The sequence below is a fragment of the Physella acuta genome, unplaced genomic scaffold, assembly GCF_028476545.2.
Source record: "Physella acuta isolate Inbredline_101_S28 unplaced genomic scaffold, ASM2847654v3 ptg001273l, whole genome shotgun sequence".
Classification (NCBI taxonomy): Eukaryota; Metazoa; Mollusca; class Gastropoda; family Physidae; genus Physella; species Physella acuta.
In genome coordinates this window covers 178375-197823 of record NW_026732788.1, presented here as the reverse complement: position 1 = coordinate 197823, position 19449 = coordinate 178375, and the positions used below count along the sequence as shown (strand labels likewise).

At 43.6% G+C, this 19449-nt stretch overlaps 1 protein-coding gene across 1 annotated transcript in view; it reads left to right on the top strand.

Annotated features, from left to right (window-relative positions):
* LOC131957864 (uncharacterized) overlaps positions 1-19449 on the top strand; it is a 60126-nt gene that overhangs the window by 16905 nt on the left and 23772 nt on the right. Inside the window, exons 4-11 of the mRNA XM_059322667.1 lie at positions 9808-9889; positions 10430-10589; positions 11234-11633; positions 13204-13464; positions 13848-13941; positions 14814-14975; positions 15442-16100; positions 16580-16682. Of these exons, the coding sequence (XP_059178650.1) occupies positions 9808-9889; positions 10430-10589; positions 11234-11633; positions 13204-13464; positions 13848-13941; positions 14814-14975; positions 15442-16100; positions 16580-16682 (1921 nt within the window). The remainder of the gene's footprint in view (positions 1-9807; positions 9890-10429; positions 10590-11233; positions 11634-13203; positions 13465-13847; positions 13942-14813; positions 14976-15441; positions 16101-16579; positions 16683-19449) is intronic.

The window sequence follows — 19449 nt, the reverse complement described above, 5'->3', positions numbered from 1 at the left end:
ATTCAATGTATTATCAACTTTACTAAAGATTCAATGTATTATCAACTTTACAACCATAAATATATTTCTTCGATGCCAATAAAAAAAATCATAAACTCATTCATATCTAGTTAAATAATTAAGTATTATTTAATTAATTAAAACATAATTAAAAATTGGAAAAAGGAACCATATTCTTTAAATATTTTATACACATTTTCGAGATTATTCATGTCCGCCTCCATTTCTACAATAGGCCTAGCTGTTTATATGTGAGAATTTATAACGTCAAACCAGCGAATGCGGAAAAGTTAAAAACTGAAAAATACTAACAGCCCACATGTTCAGATTAAGCATTTATCCATAGTCACCAGCAATACTTAGCTATATTAAACACGATGTTATATTTGTTCAAGACTTCAGTTTCAATCAAGTCTTATTTATAGAAAAGTAAATGAGTGCTATTAATAAGTCATTCTGAATATATAAATACATGCTACTGCATTCTTCTTTGAATTTATAAGCATGTATGCTTAAAATCAATGTGATTTGTATTATTATTTATTTAGTATACTTTACATACCGGTTGTTATTTATAACGGGAACTACTAGTAGTATTACTGCTGAAGAAAGCTTTATTTAAAAAAAAAACTAGCTGTTAAAACTCGTTTAGCCTTTGTATGTGCATACAGTGACGTTGTTGTTTTATTCAAAAATCTTTTATATAACATTTTTATTTAGAATGCGTCTCGTTTTCACGTTTTCAGAATTGTAAGAAAAAAAGAGCCCCCCCCCCCCCCCCAGCTGTTCAACCCCACATCACAAATTATACTGCCCAGAGCCTGCTTTGGTACCGTAACTCAAACAATGTATGACATAATTTTTTTTCATTGCTCGAATACTACAGTTTGTTGTCTCGATATGTTTGAGATATGGGTCACAGGTCATACGGTGCACATCACTGATGGATGTTACGTAGCACCTGTAGCTGGCCAAGCTAAAGCTTGTTTTGTTAAACATTTTTAAAAATTGTATTGATGCTAGACTGAACCTCTTGTTTTTCCACGTTGCTTCTTTCTTCTTCTTCGTTCTTAATTGTGAATATGGTGGAGGATTCAGACAACAAGTCCAACTTCGTGGACAAACCGGACTGTGGTCTCCAGTTTGTCAGGTGCCCCATATAATTTTTCCCTGAGTGGGGTGGGCTGGGGCCAGTGTCTGACTCATGCCTGGCTATACAAAGTACATTCCTGGAGTACGTGCTCCGTGTTCTCCGGGGCCTTGCCACAAGGGCACATTTCGCTACACCCAACCTTCAGTTTTCTGTGCATGTGTTGATTTAGTCTGTTGTGGCCTGTTCTAAGTCGAAAGATTATGTATTGTTGTTTTCGTGTTAAATTATAATAGCCGTCGTCTTTATTGTAGTGAGGGTGTGTGACAGACCACATTTGTGTTTGTTTGTTTTTTATTATTCTTTTTATTTCTTTTGGGTGTTGCCATTTTAAAGACCTTTTTTTTCCTCCAGAACACCCTTCCACCCCCATCCCCTCACTCTCTCACAAATACACACCTTTTACCCCCCCCCCCCCCCCTCAGACATACACCTTTCCCCGCCCAATATAAAATGCGAATGGCTGTAATTTGTGTGACAACGGTTGTTAGAGAAAAAAAAAGTCTACGTTCGTGTTGGGTTGGGTTTATAGTGGGAGGGGCAACATATTGATGATTTATAGGTCGCGGATTAAGTAGAGCTGTCAACAGATTATGTATGGCCTACTGTAGGTCATTGTATTGATGGGAGCAAAGAAAATGTTTATGTTCACCATTATTGCCTACAGTAGGTCATTGTATTAAACTGATAGTTTTAAATTTAATCAGAAACATTTTTACGAAACAAAATATCTTTTCATAGAAAATAAGAAAATAATGTAATGACAGGATGCAATTTTTTTTAAAATATTTTCTTGCGAACAAGTTCATAGACCTAACGAAAAAATATTTCGTTAGTTCACTAAATGGTATATCGGCCATTTCACCGTCGCTTTATGTCACGGTGTGTGGCTGCGGTATTAATCGAGTTGTATATTTCACTTATTTTTACACGTATGAGCATAAGTGTTTAAAAAAAATGGTCAAAAGTTATTATTTTCTGAAAAAAAAAAACAGAAAGAGTAATAATTTTGTATTTTGCTGTGTTTACTCTTTACAAAATTAGACTAATGATGTGCAGAGTTTCTTCCAGGCATCTCTCCCACACACCCCCCCCCCCGAACGAAATGGAATTTATATAGAAAATATATACATTCAACAGTGTCCGCCCCCCCCCCCCCCCGAAAAAAATCTATCGCCCCCCCCCCCCCCCACCCGAAAATTTGAAGTGCCCCCCCCCCCCACCGGAGAAAAAAGTCTGGAAGAAACACTGATGATGTGTATCTGGTTCAGAAACAATAGATCATCCTCTTCTAATATTTACTCTGTTTGGTCACACTAATTTTTGTTTTAATTAAAGGATATACTTTTTTTTTAAAGTTTGTAACAAATGATTATTGAAAATCCTAAGAATAGTTAACCAAAAGAAGCGTACAAGTCAATTTCCTTAAAATCAGGCTGGAGTGACGTAGCGGGTTTTGTCAGTGGACTCCTCAAATATTGTGATGGTTGTGATCAAAGATTTTAATAGAAAACATAAGTGAAACAGTGGTGTAAAGCACAGCTAATATAACCATTGATAGTTTACTTTTGAATTTAGAACTTTAAGAATGAAAAAAAAAACTTGTATATAGAGAGGATAAAAGAGGAATTTCTAGAACTCTCCTTCATTGATTGTTTCATTACAGCAGGTAATGTTAGGGTAGAATAATGATAACATGTTATATCGGTGGCAAATAACAAACAAATAATTATAGTAATACAAGAGACAGGATATCTCATGTTAAAAGACGGTATAATAAAGGTAAGATTAGGTTAGCATGTCGCCCCTCCTGGGACATAGGCCGCTGTCAAGAGCTTTTCATGCATCTCTGTCCTGGGCTAGTCTCTTCAACTATCCCCAGGTGTATCCAATGGTATGATGTAAACAAAATACTTAATTTCACCCTGATGTAAAAATGATAATCAAAGAAAAAAATAAAGGATATCAGCTATTCTATTGTTGTTTAGTAAATTAATAACTAAACGGATTAAAGTAAGATTATCATCACTGTGAGATATCGAGGGGAACATTGTGCGGGGGTGGGGGATGGTGAGCACATATTTTCTCAACATTGAGGCATAAGGCGTTTAAAACAATATTAAAGCATGGTTCCATGTGTGGTGAGACCTTACGGAAAACGTTAGGACACAAAGGTCAGCTGACAGTAGGACTTATAGAAGGACAGAGGGCAGACAAAGGGAAGACATAGGACAGACATAGGGCAGACAGAGGGCAGGACAAATACTGCAGAAACTTAAGGATCCCAGAAATAAGATCTGTAGGGTCCAACATTATGGACGAGATCCCAGACACACGAAGCCAGGAGTGAGCCCTGGTACTTTGAGGGTATCCTAGCCAAGAGTTTTGTTTTCTTGTAAGTCTAGGATAAAAACAAAAACACAGCTCAAAGTTAAAGATAGACTCTAATTATACTCTAACAGTCTTCAAGTTAGGGTGACGCTTATACATCCTTCAAGATAGGGTTAGGGCCGGTTAGGCGAAAGTTATGGTTATGTTCATGCCTTCTTCAAGTTAAGTTATTGAAATGTTTAGGTAAGCGTTACGTGGATGACATCCCCCGGGACATAGGAGCGCCCACGTCTGTTTGTGTTTGAACTCAACACACGCTTGTGCTCAACCATGTGTACAAACAGGTCAACGTAATACATAACACACAAAAACAACACGGTAATTATTTCATTAATGTCAAATACTTTCTAGGTGAGGGGGTGATAAACAAAATGATATATTTATCATTTACGTTCCGACTCGCCAAAATTGTTATAAAAAATCGAAAGTATTTTTGAGTGTGTTTATTATTTTTTATCACTTCCATCTATCAATAATCAAAAACAGCTCGCGTCTTTGTTGTGTAGATGTAAACATCTGGAACGAGACTGTGTGCTGAGTTTGACATTTCTCGACATCACTAACCACACGCCGGTTCGAACTGGTTATCGTTAGCTGCAGTGTACATCGGGACGAAGTGCCTAGGTAGAATTTCTGCTTCAACCGTCGGATCTATGCTGACCTACTTTTGGAGCGTCAAGAGTTGCCATTTTGTTCGCGTTTCGTTAGCCTCGTTCCCTTCTCTAGGTTGGGCGGAGAACACATTACGTGTGGGTTAGGTGAACTGTCGTCAGGGCGGCCATCTTGAAATTTTGAGATCTAGAAAATATTTTAGACTAACTCAAAGCAAGAAAATATCACACTTTTGTAAATATATAGATCTACATAATTTACAGCATGTATTGCCACCACTTTGTTGTTTCTTTAATATTTTAGAATTTGTGGGAGGTATCATTTCATCTATCTTGTTCTATAAAAAGCATACTTCAATAACAATTTCACATTGTGTGTGATACATGCTCGATACGGCAACTAGATTTAGATCAACAACGTTTGTGTTGGTTAAAGTACTGTTGATATTTATGTATTTACTTCTCGTAACTAGTTTGTGTGTACTTGTTACTGTTGTAGTAGTGAAGTTCCCTTTCGAACCTGACTGTCCTTGGGGCAAGTGAAGTAGAGTACACATGTTTCTGTGACCTCGGCATATGAAGGGATAATGTGGTCAACACTATTCCCAGCAGTCGTTACTTTCCCTAACGTGAGTCAGGTATCCATCAAGGCTGGGTAGACGTTCTATAGACTTGAACTCAGATTCGAACTCTAGACTTTCGGGATAGCAATCGCATGCTCTACCATTCTTCCACGCCATCCCAAACTTGTTGCAGTACTTCACCAAATACCCCCATCACATTTAACAGTAATTAGTTATACATTTATTTACTATACTGTACAGAATGGTGTGTGTGATGTTTTATACAACTCCAGAATAACTGCTTCTATCTTTAAGGCTGGGGAAATAAAAAATCATGCACGCAATAAATTTTATTCAGAATTAATTCAGCTGCCTTTCTGTGTGCACAGTCTAAGGGAAATAACCGAGAAATATTTATTCTTGTTTGAGGTTTTCAAAGCAGGGAACTCAAGGGGAGGGGAGGGGGTTGTAGTCCATGAATACTTCACTATCCATTATATTTAATCAGTTCAAGGCATGCGTGTTAAGCTTCGTTTCTATCTTTCTCTCTAACGGGGGGAGGGTAGCGAATATTGAGGGTGGGCTGGGACTGGAGTGGGACCGACATTCGAGAACAATCTAGCGCGCCCCCCACCGCCCGTTGCTATGCGCGTCACTAGCCAGCTCGACACACGCGGGGCGGCCCGAGCACACTCGCCCCCAAACGAGGCTCGGGAACGACGTGCTTGCTTAGCCGCCGTAACATAACGCGTGACCCAAATTTTATAGTAGGTTTTTGTGTTTTCGTAACAGGCCTTTTCAAAATGGCTGCCTGCCTACGTGCCAAGTGCGACGGGGGTCGCGGTTAGTAATCTAAGAATTTGGGGAAGGGGGTGGGTGTATTTGAGACTTATTAACATGGGGAAGTAAGAGTGTTATTGAGCTACACACCTAATAAAATCAAGTAGAGCGGCGGGCCGAGTAATAAAATAGATTTTATCTATAATCAATGTTTATTAGCCTGACGTAGATACAGTGTAATGTTAGGCTAGGCTTCATTCTCCAGATAAGTTGTACAGCTTATCGCTAGGCTAGGCTAGGCAATTATTCAAGTGAACGGTTTAAAATGTAAATTGACATTTTCTCATTTTTTTTTAATCCGTAGAAAACAAGACCTGTTTATATTATACTGTCTATTTGAATGAAATCTTACGAACAGCATTACGTTATGTTTAGTTCAGATTTAATGAAAATGATTAAAAAACTTAATGTATTCATGGCATAATGTCTTTAGAAGTTTCTAGAACAGCTAAAATTTTGGGTTAAAATATAACGGTACGGGTAATACAAGAAACAATGTTAGTGGTTAGGTATGGGTTATGTTGGGGTGTATCTCTGGGTGGAGAAGTGTTTTTATCAATACTTCATAAATGATATCTTTTAAATTAATCTGCTTCGTGTCATTGAACAGCTGTCAATGTCCAGCAATGATGACATACACTGTCAAAATGTTAACACCCCCCGCCCCCCCCCCCCCTTAAAAAGATTCACAGACTGTACATCAGATCCCTCTTTCTCTACTGATCGTTGGACCCCTTTGTATTGTTTGAGGCCCTGCCCCCCCCCCCCCCCCCCAATCCCATTTATTGCACGAGTGGTTATTCTGGTTTGATTGAGATCCCAGTTTAACCTTTGCATGTGATATACCAGTTTACCCCATGTATATGTGATATACCAGTTTACCACTTGTATGTGTGATGTACTAGTTTACGACATGCATATGTAATATACTAGTTTACCTATTTATATGTGATATACCAGTTCACCACTTGTATGTGATATAATAGTTAAACTCTTATATGTGTGATGTACCAGTTTACCTTTTGATAGTGAAATTAGTTAAAGGTAATCATAAAGATGAAAATAGAGTGGTTATTTTTATAAATTGATTTTTAATAGACGTTGATAAAACGTGTAAAGTTAAAAAAAAAAAAAAACTCTTTCAAAGCTTGTAACAGGTATATAAATACCAATGTTGTAGAACATTTTTAAAAACTCAAACGTAGCGTTAGGGTAATGTATGTATCATAAAAAGTGTGCTTAGTCCTCTTTAATTAGACTGATCAAGGTAAATGTAAATAATCGCATTTTAAATGTGTTTACAGTTTATATAATCTTTTTTATTTAACTTTATAGCACCAAATTAGCTTTTATTGAATAAACATGGTACGGGTTTTTTATAACTGTGATAGTAATAAACAGGCTGGTGCACTATGTGAGTGGGTGTACTAATTGTGTATGTGAGTGGGTGTACTAATTGTGTATGTGAGTAGGTGCAATGTGTGTGTATATAAGTAGGTGTACTAATTGTGTATGTGAGTGGGTGTACTAATTGTGTATGTGAGTAGGTGCAATGTGTGTGTATATAAGTAGGTGTACTAATTGTGTATGTGAGTGGGTGTACTAATTGTGTATGTGAGTAGGTGCACTGTGTGTGTGAGTAGGTGCTATGTGTGTGTATATAAGTAGGTGTACTAATTGTGTATGTGACTTGGCGAGTGTATGTGACCTGGTTTATTGTGTCGTGTATGTTGTTAGGTAGACCTAAGTCCAAAAAACCACTACAGATACACCTAACCAACAACATCGTCTTTAGCGCAGTGACATTTCTAAAAAAGAAACTTATTGTGGTGGGAAAGTGGGAATTGTTATGGGGCGAGGGGCGATGATTGATTGACGTTTTTTTCTATGAAAAAGCGTTGGAAATGTATAGTACATTTCGTTCAGTAAATTAATGAATAATTAAATAGCAATTAATGAATGTTACTGAGTGATTGACATGTCATGTGTGTGGAGGGGTGGGAGGTGTTATAAAATAACCGTACGTGGAATAAAGGAAACAATGTTGGTGATGATGTATGGGTTATGTTGGGGTACATCTCTGAATGGAGAAGTGTTTTTATCCAAAGACGTCGAAAATGAGATTTTGCCGTACCATTATTATTCCACTATAATGGGTACACTATGGTTAAGGTTGTTAGGTTAGTAAAGTTAAACAGTTAACCATTTTTACTGACAAATTTTTCTGACCAATGTCTACAGTAAGCCGATCCTTAAGCCAGACATTTTTTGTAAACTGATGATATTAAACTAATGGTTTAATATAATTGTCAAATCAAAACAACAGCAACGATAACTATATCACCAGTAAAAATAGTATTACATAATGTTTGTATGCTATGTTATCAAGTGATGTGTATATCACGTGATTCTGGTATTACTGGATTCATGATGGTATCAAGTGATGCGGGTATCACGCGATACTGGTATCACATGGTACGGATATCAACATGATGGTATCACGTGATGCGGGTGTCACATGAATGTGTCACGTGATGCGGGTATCAACACCCTGCTATCACCACTTCCTGTTTTTTTTTTGTTGAGAAAAACGATAGTCGCTATTACCAGGCTAAACGTTTCAATTAAATACTTAATTAAGATTTCTCTCATCAGCACGTGTGTTCCCGGTAACATGCTCCATTAGTGACGCCTGCCTGAAATTTGTACAAAGATCTCAACCTAAACTGGATTCAAACCAAAAAAATAATATATCTTTAATTGTTTTCTAATATTCTTACTTGACCTGTTCGCATGAAATCTTCTTACTGTGAGAAGTATTTCATAGAGTAAAACAGAAACACTGTCAGTGATGACGATACTTTCTCCGGCACTTGAAAGTTTCGGGTCGGGTGGTGGGGCGCGGACTATAATTTCGGGGGTGGACGGGGTGGACACTGTTAAGAGTATATATTTTCTATATAAATTCTATTTTGTGAAATTTCAAAGACTTTCTCTGGGGGGGGGGGGGGGGGGGGGGGGGAGGGACGACGAACGTTTGAGTGTTATCTGTAACCAGCGCTGAAGTACTTGGTCAGATCAATATTTGCTGATTTCTGGAAAATCCACATTTCTACGTCTTCGTTTAAGGATAACCATCTTTTCTTTATTAAGAGACATCGTGGTTGAATGGTAGAGCGTTCGACTTCTTACCTAGAAATCTTGAGATAGGATCACTGGCTCAAGACTGTTGGAAGTCACTCAGTCTACCCAGCTCTGATGGGTACCTGACTCAAGGAAAGTAAAGGCGACAGGGTATAGTGCTAACCTCACTATCCCTTCATATGCCTATGTAACAGAAACAGGTTAACTCTACTTCACCTGTGTCATACACCGTAACGTTCGAAGGGGTAGTTTATTTAATAGAAATTAATTTGATATTAAGGACCTTAAACAAGGCTCTTTGACGCTTAAGTTTATAATGTAGTTATCAAATAAATAACAGAGATTTGAGTAGTCTTTAACTATTTTTATTTGCTAGTGGTATTAAGCACATTTTGTTTGATATAGGCCTACCTCTCTTCGTGGTTAATTTCGTTGACGTTTTTAAATTGTTGATGTGAGGGCGTAAAATATTATGATAGTAAAAGCCTAGCCACATCAAGAAAATAAAATTCACCATCCCGTTCCCCAAGCCATAATCCACTACATATGTAAACATCAGCTAACCCCTAAAAATGTAAATGTTAGTTGCCAGGAAAAGAAAAATCCTTCATTAAAATAAAAATACCATTGACCACAGCTCGGCCTTTATAAAAATCTCCCATCTGCTTCTTAATTTAAATATCAGACCTCCAAAACTCATTTAAATAACTTCTCTCATTTGCTACTTTTAAGCATCTCTTCCCATAAACAACTCCGGAACTAACTCACATTGACCACACCTGAATTACCTCCCATTGACCACACCTGCCCTACCTCCCATTGACCACACCTGCCCTACCTCCGATTGACCACACCTAAATTACCTCCCATTGACCACACCTGCCCTACCTCCCATTGACCACACCTGCCCTACCTCCGATTGACCACACCTAAATTACCTCCCATTGACCACACCTGAATTACCTCCCATTGACCACACCTGCCCTACCTCCCATTGACCACACCTGCCCTACCTCCCATTGACCACACCTGCCCTACCTCCCATTGACCACATCTGCCCTACCTCCCATCGACCACACCTAAACTCCCATTGTCCATTCCTCCTCAGCTCTACATACTATGATTTAGCAGACGACGATCCCCGGGGTTCTAGGCACAACAGATCAACACATTGCAACCCAGGGTCAAAGGTCAGTCATAATACATTGCCATCCAGGGTCAAAGGTTAGTCACAACACATTGCAACAGAGGATTAAATGCTAGTAATCTATTGCTTGTATAAAATGTAGCTACTCGCTATGTTAGACATGTTATGGCACGCCATGGAGTAAACTTTGACTTTGTCTATGTTAATAGTTAAAGTAAAGATTCCTCTTTAGACCTAGCGATCCAATGGGTAGACGAATAGAGTTCATATTTTTTTTTACCTCGGCATATTACGGTACAATGTGGTCAGCACTAACGATAATTATATATTATCCATCAGAGTTGGGTGGGCGCATGGATGTTCCACTGACTTGTACCCGGATTTGAACTCGAGACTTTCGAGTTAACAGTCTATAAGCTCTAGTTATTCATTAATTGAAAAAAACACACATAACAAACAGCTGCACACACATAACCAGAACCGAGCCAGGTACCCTAAGCTCTACCTGTCAATTGTCCTACACCTACCCAGCAGAACAAAGGTATTCTAATCCCTACCTGTCAATTGTCCTACACCTACCCAGCAGAACAAAGGTAGCAAGCGACTGAAGACTAGTGCGTCCCCAGTGCCGGGTATTGAACCCTACACCCTCGTCATCCTCCCCGGGTACAACACCAAGGCCGCTGGCAGGCAAGATGAAGGCTCACACAATCCCGCTGCAAGGTCACGTGAGAAAGGTGCTGGTAGGTCGACAGTTCAAGGTCATCTGATGACCTGTATATTTGATAATAATATACACTCTTTAAGGTTTTGTTAATTTTATTTAATTTTTTATTTAATTTTTTAAAGAGAATGTATTAAACGTCAAAATAAAAAGTTAAAATGTCACGTTTAATTAAGACATTCATCATCTTTTATTACCTTTCGTGCCCAAGACAATGGGGGATTTCTTTGGGATTCCAATCTAGTGCCTGTCTGGTGTTGTTGCTAGTTGGGTTACGCAAGGTGTGTCCAATCTATACCCACTTTCGATTTTGTCCTTCTACAACCAATCACCCTCTCATCATCTTTTCCCTTTCGTGCCCAAGACACACGGGGCAGATGAGGTAGAATTAATCTGCTTCAGGGACATCGGTGAATGAAGGGATAGTGTGGTCAGCACTATGCCCAGCCGTCTTTGCTTTTCCTAATCTGAGTCAGGTACCATCAGAGCTGGGTGGTCACATGGCCTCTTATCTGACTTTAACCCGGATTCGAACTCGAAACTTTCGAGTTAGCTGCCTATCTCTCTACCGCTAGGCCACACCATCCCTACTACCAATAGTCCTTTTAAAACATTGCACGTGACATTTTCTGTTGTGTGTTTTTTTTTGTTTATCTTTCCCAGGAGTCGCAGCTCCCAGAACCATCGACTCCCAGCCCAGCTCCAGCAGTGCCCAGTACGACAGTGACGGCAGCTGTACCAAGTTTCACAGCGCCACGGCCATCGGTCAGTCCAAGCCTCACATCGCTGCCGGTCAGAGCAAGGTCAGAAGCAGCACCAACATCGGTCAGAGCAAGCCCAGGAATGTCAATTCTACCGGTCAGGGCAAGGCGCAGAGTGGCACTGCGATTGGTCAGTCGAGGCCGAAGAGTGGTGATTCTACTGGTCAGTGCAAGACGGAGAGTGCTGTCAAGGGGATGAGTCAGTGCAGGCCGAATAGTGGCGGTGCTGTCAGTCAGTGTAATTCACACTGTAAGTCGAGCTCGAGCTATCTGGAGACAGGCACCAACAAGCGGCCGTGGAGGTAGATCATAGCATAGAAGGTTGTGTCTGTTTGTCTGTGTGTCTGTGTGACTGTCTGTCTGTCTGTCTGTGTGGCTGTCTGTCTATCTGTGTGTCTGTCTGTCTGTCTGTGTGTGTGTCTGTCTGTCTGTATGTGTGTCTTTCTGTGTGTCTGTCTGTCTGTCTCTGTCTGTCTGTATGTGTGTCTGTCTGTGTGTCTGTCTGTGTGTCTGTCTGTCTGTCTGTCTGTCTGTGTGTCTGTCTGTCTGTCTGTCTGTCTGTCTGTCTGTCTGTCTGTCTGTCTGTCTGTCTGTCTGTCTGTCTGTCTGTCTGTCTGAGGGGGGAGCTTTTTTTTTTAAAAAAATTTAAATAGTTTTTTACTATTCTTGTAGAGTTACAAAATCTAAATACTAAAAGATAGAAAATGAATGAATCAGTAATATGTTTTTAAATACACTGAAATAGGAAAGTAAAACAGAAAAAAAAAACTTGATTTGTTTTTTTAAAAACACTGGTCGCTAAAATCAAAAAGATTTTAAGAGCGTACTATGCTTTTATTTTTAAAAAAAAGAAATTGTTTTCTTATTTTAAGTTCATTTAAAATCCTTTTATTATTGTTTTTATACGTTTTATTTTGTTTTGTTTTTTAAATGGTGTTAGTTCTTGTTTTTATCATATACGTTTTTAGGACACATCATTTGTTTGCTGTTGTGAAGGTTTTTAGTCAAATCTCAATGTATCTGTTTGGGTCTATCTCTTTTACACTCCAAAAATAGTCGCAACACTAGAAAATTGAACTAGATATTGTATTAGCCTTTATAAAATTAATTCACACATTATTTTATTCAATAACAAAACGGGAGGTAATTACAATAAATATCACCATTCAACAAGTGAGCGGTGTTCATGAAGCTATTTAAAAAGTTATTTATAACTCGGGGCATAGGCTAACGAGAGACGGAAATATTCGTATAAATTTTCTTTTATTAGCAAATACCAGCGACATAATAATACCTTTTTAGGCTATACATAAATTGATTTTTTTTAAAGTCGTTTCAATATTTTTTTAGCGCGTAATGCATTTATTGTTACAGCTGGCGAAAAATGTGTGTGGCATTTTAAAAATTAGGATAACTTTTGCTTTTAAAAACTCGTTACTATAGCGGTTTATATACAAATGTTATTTGAAGTTTGATTATTTACAATAAAGGTTTGTTGGGGGATTGGGGGTCCCAGTTGAAACCTCCGGGGAAGGTGCTGGGAGCTAATTTAATTATGAATTTTTTTTATCTGAATCAAATATTTAATTTTTTGTCCCCTCATTCAGTGCCCCGCCCCCTCACACACCTCCCCTAATCCAGTGCCCCGACCCATTCAGTGCCCTGATCGCTCACACAATGTGCCCTCCCCTCATCCAGTGCCCCAACCCCTCAAACACCTCATCTCATTCATTGCCACGATTCCTCACACACCTCCCCTCATTCAGTGCCCCAACCCCTCATACATTTCCTCTTTCACTGCCCCGAACCTCACACAATGTGCCCTCCCTTCATTCAGTGCTCCGACCACTCACACAATGTGCCCTCCCCTAGGTACGAGAAAAGCCGCAGCAACGACAAAGACCCGAGCTACCGCCCTTCCTTCGACACGATCGTCTCGCCTCGCTACAAGAACGGTCTCACCCAGCGTCCATTTTCAGAGGCCAGTGAGAAGGATGTGACCCACAAACCACGTCCATTTTCAGAGGCAAGCGAGAAGGATCTGAGCCGCAAACTACGTCCATTTTCAGAGGCGAGCGAGAAGGATCTGACCCGCAAACCCCGCAGTCGGTCTAAGGAATACAGCTGGGTCTCGTGAGTACCTCCTCCCTCCTCCTCCCTCCCATGTAGACCTCTTATCCCCCTTACTCCTACCTAACCCCCTAGCCTTCTCCATACCCACCCTCCTTGCGTAGCTGTCTTGTAATATTTTTTAATACCTCCTTCCACACCCACCCCCTCCCTGCCAATCCCTGACTATAACTGCAGCATTCAGCCTGGTCTTTGTTAAATGACACCATCCCCAAACTTGTGTATGACACCCCCCCCTCCAACACTTGTGTATGACAACCCCCCCCCCTAAAAAACAAAACAACAAAAAACACATGTCTGTTTTGTAAAACAATTGATATCATCGTTTGTGCCTGTTGAAGTTCTGCAATGTCCCAGCATTCACCAGAAACACAAAACATTTCCAGGCACTTCCGGCCTCCCTCCTATGACGACATGAAAATTTCCCTCGACCCAAAGCTATCCAGAAGGTCAAGGTCGAGCGAAGCGCCCTCTCTTAAGGTCGGTAGAAACTATAGTAAACCCTTTTTGGATCATTGGTTTAATGGCAAACAGTCCCCAGTCAACTGTCCCCCAACTAAATGTTGCTAGCCAATGGCCTTCATATTAATGTTACTAAGCACAAGTATCAACATTAAGCGTCAATCAGACCTTTAATTAAATGATCAAGCCTATATCTCCAAAAGCATTAGTCTTAAAACCAAACGAGTGTAGCATGGTTATAGATGTGAAGCTGTTAGTTCACGGGGAGACGTACAGCTTGATGAAGGATTGCAAACTCCCCCACAAGAACTCTATGGAAGCGAGTACTAACTGTAACGATAACCCTAACCCATTAGGTACCTACAAGTTGATAAATTCTTGCATGCCCCCACACAGGACCTCTATGGCAGCGAGTCCTAACCTAAAAGGCTACAGAGGGACGTACAGGTTGATAAATTCTTACATGCTCCCACATAGGACCTCTATATCAGCGTCCTAGCAAATTAGGCTTTAGGGAGACGTACAGCTTGATGAAGGATTGCAAACTCCCACACAAGAACTCTATGGAAGCGAGTACTAACTGTAACGATAACCCTAACCCATTAGGTACCTACAAGTTGATAAATTCTTGCATGCCCCCCACACAGGACCTCTATAGCAGCGGGTACTAACCCAATAGGCTATAGATGGACGTACAGGTTGATAAATTCTTGCATGCCCCCACATAGGACCTCTATGGCAGCGAGTCCTCACCCATAAGACTATAGTGTTCAGTACAAGTTGATTGTTTATTTTATGCCCCCACATAGGACCTCTATGGCAGCGAGTCCTCACCCATAAGACTATAGTGTTCAGTACAAGTTGATTGTTTCTTGCATGGCCCAACACAGGACCTCTATGGCAGCGAGACGACCGTCTATGAGAGCAGAAAGGGCTCCCCTCTGGATGCCATGTTTGAGCGTCAGGCCCGGCCCAGGAACACCAACTGTACCGTCAAGACGGACGGGACCAGCTGTACCACCAGCACCGCCACGTCTAGTAATTCTAAACAGGTGAGGCTGGGAGACAGGTGGGGTGGCTGACAGGTGGGGGTGGCTGTTAGGTGGGGTGGCTGTTAGGTGGGGTGGTTTAAAGGTGGGGTGGGGGTTGGAGGGTGGCCCACAGGTGGGGTGGCTCAAAGATGGAGGGGGGGGTAGCGCACAGGCGAGGTGGGGGTTGGAGGGTATCTCACATGCAAGGATGGCGCTCAGCGATGTAGGAGGGCGTTTTCTTTTGCTGGTGAATCTAGTTAGAGTAGCTGTCATGTGTGCGTGTGGAGAATTTCTACAAATAATTACAGATCTGCTTTTCCATACGATGAAATAGAATTTTTATAAAACAATATATACTTTAATACTGAAAATTTAGTCTTCCCTCCCCTAAAAGTTTTAAGTCCCTCCCCTTCCCCCCCCCCCTGAAAGAAACACTGTTCACAATTGAGACTTTGGCCATTATTTTAATTGTTACACGACGTCACAGGTGAAGCCACGCCTCCGCAGCGAGACGGACCTCGAGTTTGAAAACTTCCCGGACCCGACCCCCGGCACCCACGGGGACGACGACAGGTCCGGCATCAACCACGCCGGCAACGCGGTGGTACCCGCCGTTGAGGACATCTCCGATACGATCTACTGCAAGGAGAGGACCGGCCGTGGCGCGGGGTCCGCCACCGTCTACGTCAGCAAAACGAAACAAATCTACAACGTGGGATCTAGATCACGGAAAACCTCCCCGCAGAAAGATCGTCCTCTTTTCTCTGCGCGTATTTTAAACAGCGTCTACGACTCCAAAAACAAGAGTCATTATCTTCACAAAAAGCCACACCGAAATAGACCACTTGTGTCCATCTTGACGTCAACTAGCGGGGGTAGACGTATGCATCAGAGGAAGCATTCCGCGCATGCGTCGGCGTGTGAGAAGCAGTGCGCGAATTCTTTGACTAGTGAAACGTCATACACGCTGAATGATGGGGAGGTATCTCAAGAGGACGTCCAGGTGTGTCAAGCGGAAACCTCCCTGTGCCAGGGGTCGCCTAAGATGGCAGTGTACACGGTCAATATCCCGTTGGACGTACCGGGGAAGAAGAAAGTAAAGGGGACAGGAGGGGAGAGAAGGACAACGGAGATTATCGAGATTGGGTAAATACTGTGTGTTTGTTTGTTGGTGGAGTTGATTTTGGGTTTGTTGGTGGAGTTGATGTTTGAGTTTGTTGGTGGAGTCGGTGTTTGGGTTTGATGGTGGAGTCGGTGTTTGAGTTTGTTGGTGGAGTCGGTGTTTTGAGTTTTTTGGGTAGGTCAAATTTGAACACTCATTAAATCTATTTTCTGTTAAAACGAAAATGAATTTAAGTTTCATTGTAAAATATTTCCATTTACTTTCACATACATACCTAGATAGATTTTCAATTCTATTACGAATTGATATACATTTTTGAGTACCCGCTAAACTTGAAAACAAATGCATTAATAGTTAAAGTTAGAAGAAAAACAACTTTTGGATTAAAATTAACAATAAAATTGTATGCGACTGGCTGTTTAAGCTAGGACCTTGATGGGTTTTTTTTTTTGCGTTTTGTGAAAACGAAAAGAATGACCTTGACCTATTTTATCTGAGACAGGTCTGACCTCATCACCGTGAAGGAACCGGAAGTGTGCAGACCGCATCGGCGGAGGTGTCGCTGGCAGGGGGAGGAAGGGGAGAAACATTCAGCAAGCACGTCGGTGAGCAGGGAGTGGTGTGAGGGGAGGGGGAGAAACATTCAGCAAGCACGTCGGTGAGCAGGGAGTGGTGTGAGGGGAGGGGGAGAAACATTCAGCAAGCACGTCGGTGAGCAGGGAGTGGTGTGAGGGGAGGGGGAGAAACATTCAGCAAGCACGTCGGTGAGCAGGGAGTGGTGTGAGGGGAGGGGGAGAAACATTCAGCAAGCACGTCGGTGAGCAGGGAGTGGTGTGAGGGGAGGGGGAGAAACATTCAGCAAGCACGTCGGTGAGCAGGGAGTGGTGTGAGGGGAGGGGGAGAAACATTCAGCAAGCACGTCGGTGAGCAGGGAGTGGTGTGAGGGGAGGGGGAGAAACATTCAGCAAGCACGTCGGTGAGCAGGGAGTGGTGTGAGGGGAGGGGGAGAAACATTCAGCAAGCACGTCGGTGAGCAGGGAGTGGTGTGAGGGGAGGGGGAGAAACATTCAGCAAGCACGTCGGTGAGCAGGGAGTGGTGTGAGGGGAGGGGGAGAAACATTCAGCAAGCACGTCGGTGAGCAGGGAGTGGTGTGAGGGGAGGGGGAGAAACATTCAGCAAGCACGTCGGTGAGCAGGGAGTGGTGTGAGGGGAGGGGGAGAAACATTCAGCAAGCACGTCGGTGAGCAGGGAGTGGTGTGAGGGGAGGGGGAGAAACATTCAGCAAGCACGTCGGTGAGCAGGGAGTGGTGTGAGGGGAGGGGGAGAAACATTCAGCAAGCACGTCGGTGAGCAGGGAGTGGTGTGAGGGGAGGGGGAGAAACATTCAGCAAGCACGTCGGTGAGCAGGGAGTGGTGTGAGGGGAGGGGGAGAAACATTCAGCAAGCACGTCGGTGAGCAGGGAGTGGTGTGAGGGGAGGGGGAGAAACATTCAGCAAGCACGTCGGTGAGCAGGGAGTGGTGTGAGGGGAGGGGGAGAAACATTCAGCAAGCACGTCGGTGAGCAGGGAGTGGTGTGAGGGGAGGGGGAGAAACATTCAGCAAGCACGTCGGTGAGCAGGGAGTGGTGTGAGGGGAGGGGGAGAAACATTCAGCAAGCACGTCGGTGAGCAGGGAGTGGTGTGAGGGGAGGGGGAGAAACATTCAGCAAGCACGTCGGTGAGCAGGGAGTGGTGTGAGGGGAGGGGGAGAAACATTCAGCAAGCACGTCGGTGAGCAGGGAGTGGTGTGAGGGGAGGGGGAGAAACATTCAGCAAGCACGTCGGTGAGCAGGGAGTGGTGTGAGGGGAGGGGGAGAAACATTCAGCAAGCACGTCGGTGAGCAGGGAGTGGTGTGAGGGGAGGGGGAGAAACATTCAGCAAGCACGTCGGTGAGCAGGGAGTGGTGTGAGGGGAGGGGGAGAAACATTCAGCAAGCACGTCGGTGAGCAGGGAGTGGTGTGAGGGGAGGGGGAGAAACATTCAGCAAGCACGTCGGTGAGCAGGGAGTGGTGTGAGGGGAGGGGGAGAAACATTCAGCAAGCACGTCGGTGAGCAGGGAGTGGTGTGAGGGGAGGGGGAGAAACATTCAGCAAGCACGTCGGTGAGCAGGGAGTGGTGTGAGGGGAGGGGGAGAAACATTCAGCAAGCACGTCGGTGAGCAGGGAGTGGTGTGAGGGGAGGGGGAGAAACATTCAGCAAGCACGTCGGTGAGCAGGGAGTGGTGTGAGGGGAGGGGGAGAAACATTCAGCAAGCACGTCGGTGAGCAGGGAGTGGTGTGAGGGGAGGGGGAGAAACATTCAGCAAGCACGTCGGTGAGCAGGGAGTGGTGTGAGGGGAGGGGGAGAAACATTCAGCAAGCACGTCGGTGAGCAGGGAGTGGTGTGAGGGGAGGGGGAGAAACATTCAGCAAGCACGTCGGTGAGCAGGGAGTGGTGTGAGGGGAGGGGGAGAAACATTCAGCAAGCACGTCGGTGAGCAGGGAGTGGTGTGAGGGGAGGGGGAGAAACATTCAGCAAGCACGTCGGTGAGCAGGGAGTGGTGTGAGGGGAGGGGGAGAAACATTCAGCAAGCACGTCGGTGAGCAGGGAGTGGTGTGAGGGGAGGGGGAGAAACATTCAGCAAGCACGTCGGTGAGCAGGGAGTGGTGTGAGGGGAGGGGGAGAAACATTCAGCAAGCACGTCGGTGAGCAGGGAGTGGTGTGAGGGGAGGGGGAGAAACATTCAGCAAGCACGTCGGTGAGCAGGGAGTGGTGTGAGGGGAGGGGGAGAAACATTCAGCAAGCACGTCGGTGAGCAGGGAGTGGTGTGAGGGGAGGGGGAGAAACATTCAGCAAGCACGTCGGTGAGCAGGGAGTGGTGTGAGGGGAGGGGGAGAAACATTCAGCAAGCACGTCGGTGAGCAGGGAGTGGTGTGAGGGGAGGGGGAGAAACATTCAGCAAGCACGTCGGTGAGCAGGGAGTGGTGTGAGGGGAGGGGGAGAAACATTCAGCAAGCACGTCGGTGAGCAGGGAGTGGTGTGAGGGGAGGGGGAGAAACATTCAGCAAGCACGTCGGTGAGCAGGGAGTGGTGTGAGGGGAGGGGGAGAAACATTCAGCAAGCACGTCGGTGAGCAGGGAGTGGTGTGAGGGGAGGGGGAGAAACATTCAGCAAGCACGTCGGTGAGCAGGGAGTGGTGTGAGGGGAGGGGGAGAAACATTCAGCAAGCACGTCGGTGAGCAGGGAGTGGTGTGAGGGGAGGGGGAGAAACATTCAGCAAGCACGTCGGTGAGCAGGGAGTGGTGTGAGGGGAGGGGGAGAAACATTCAGCAAGCACGTCGGTGAGCAGGGA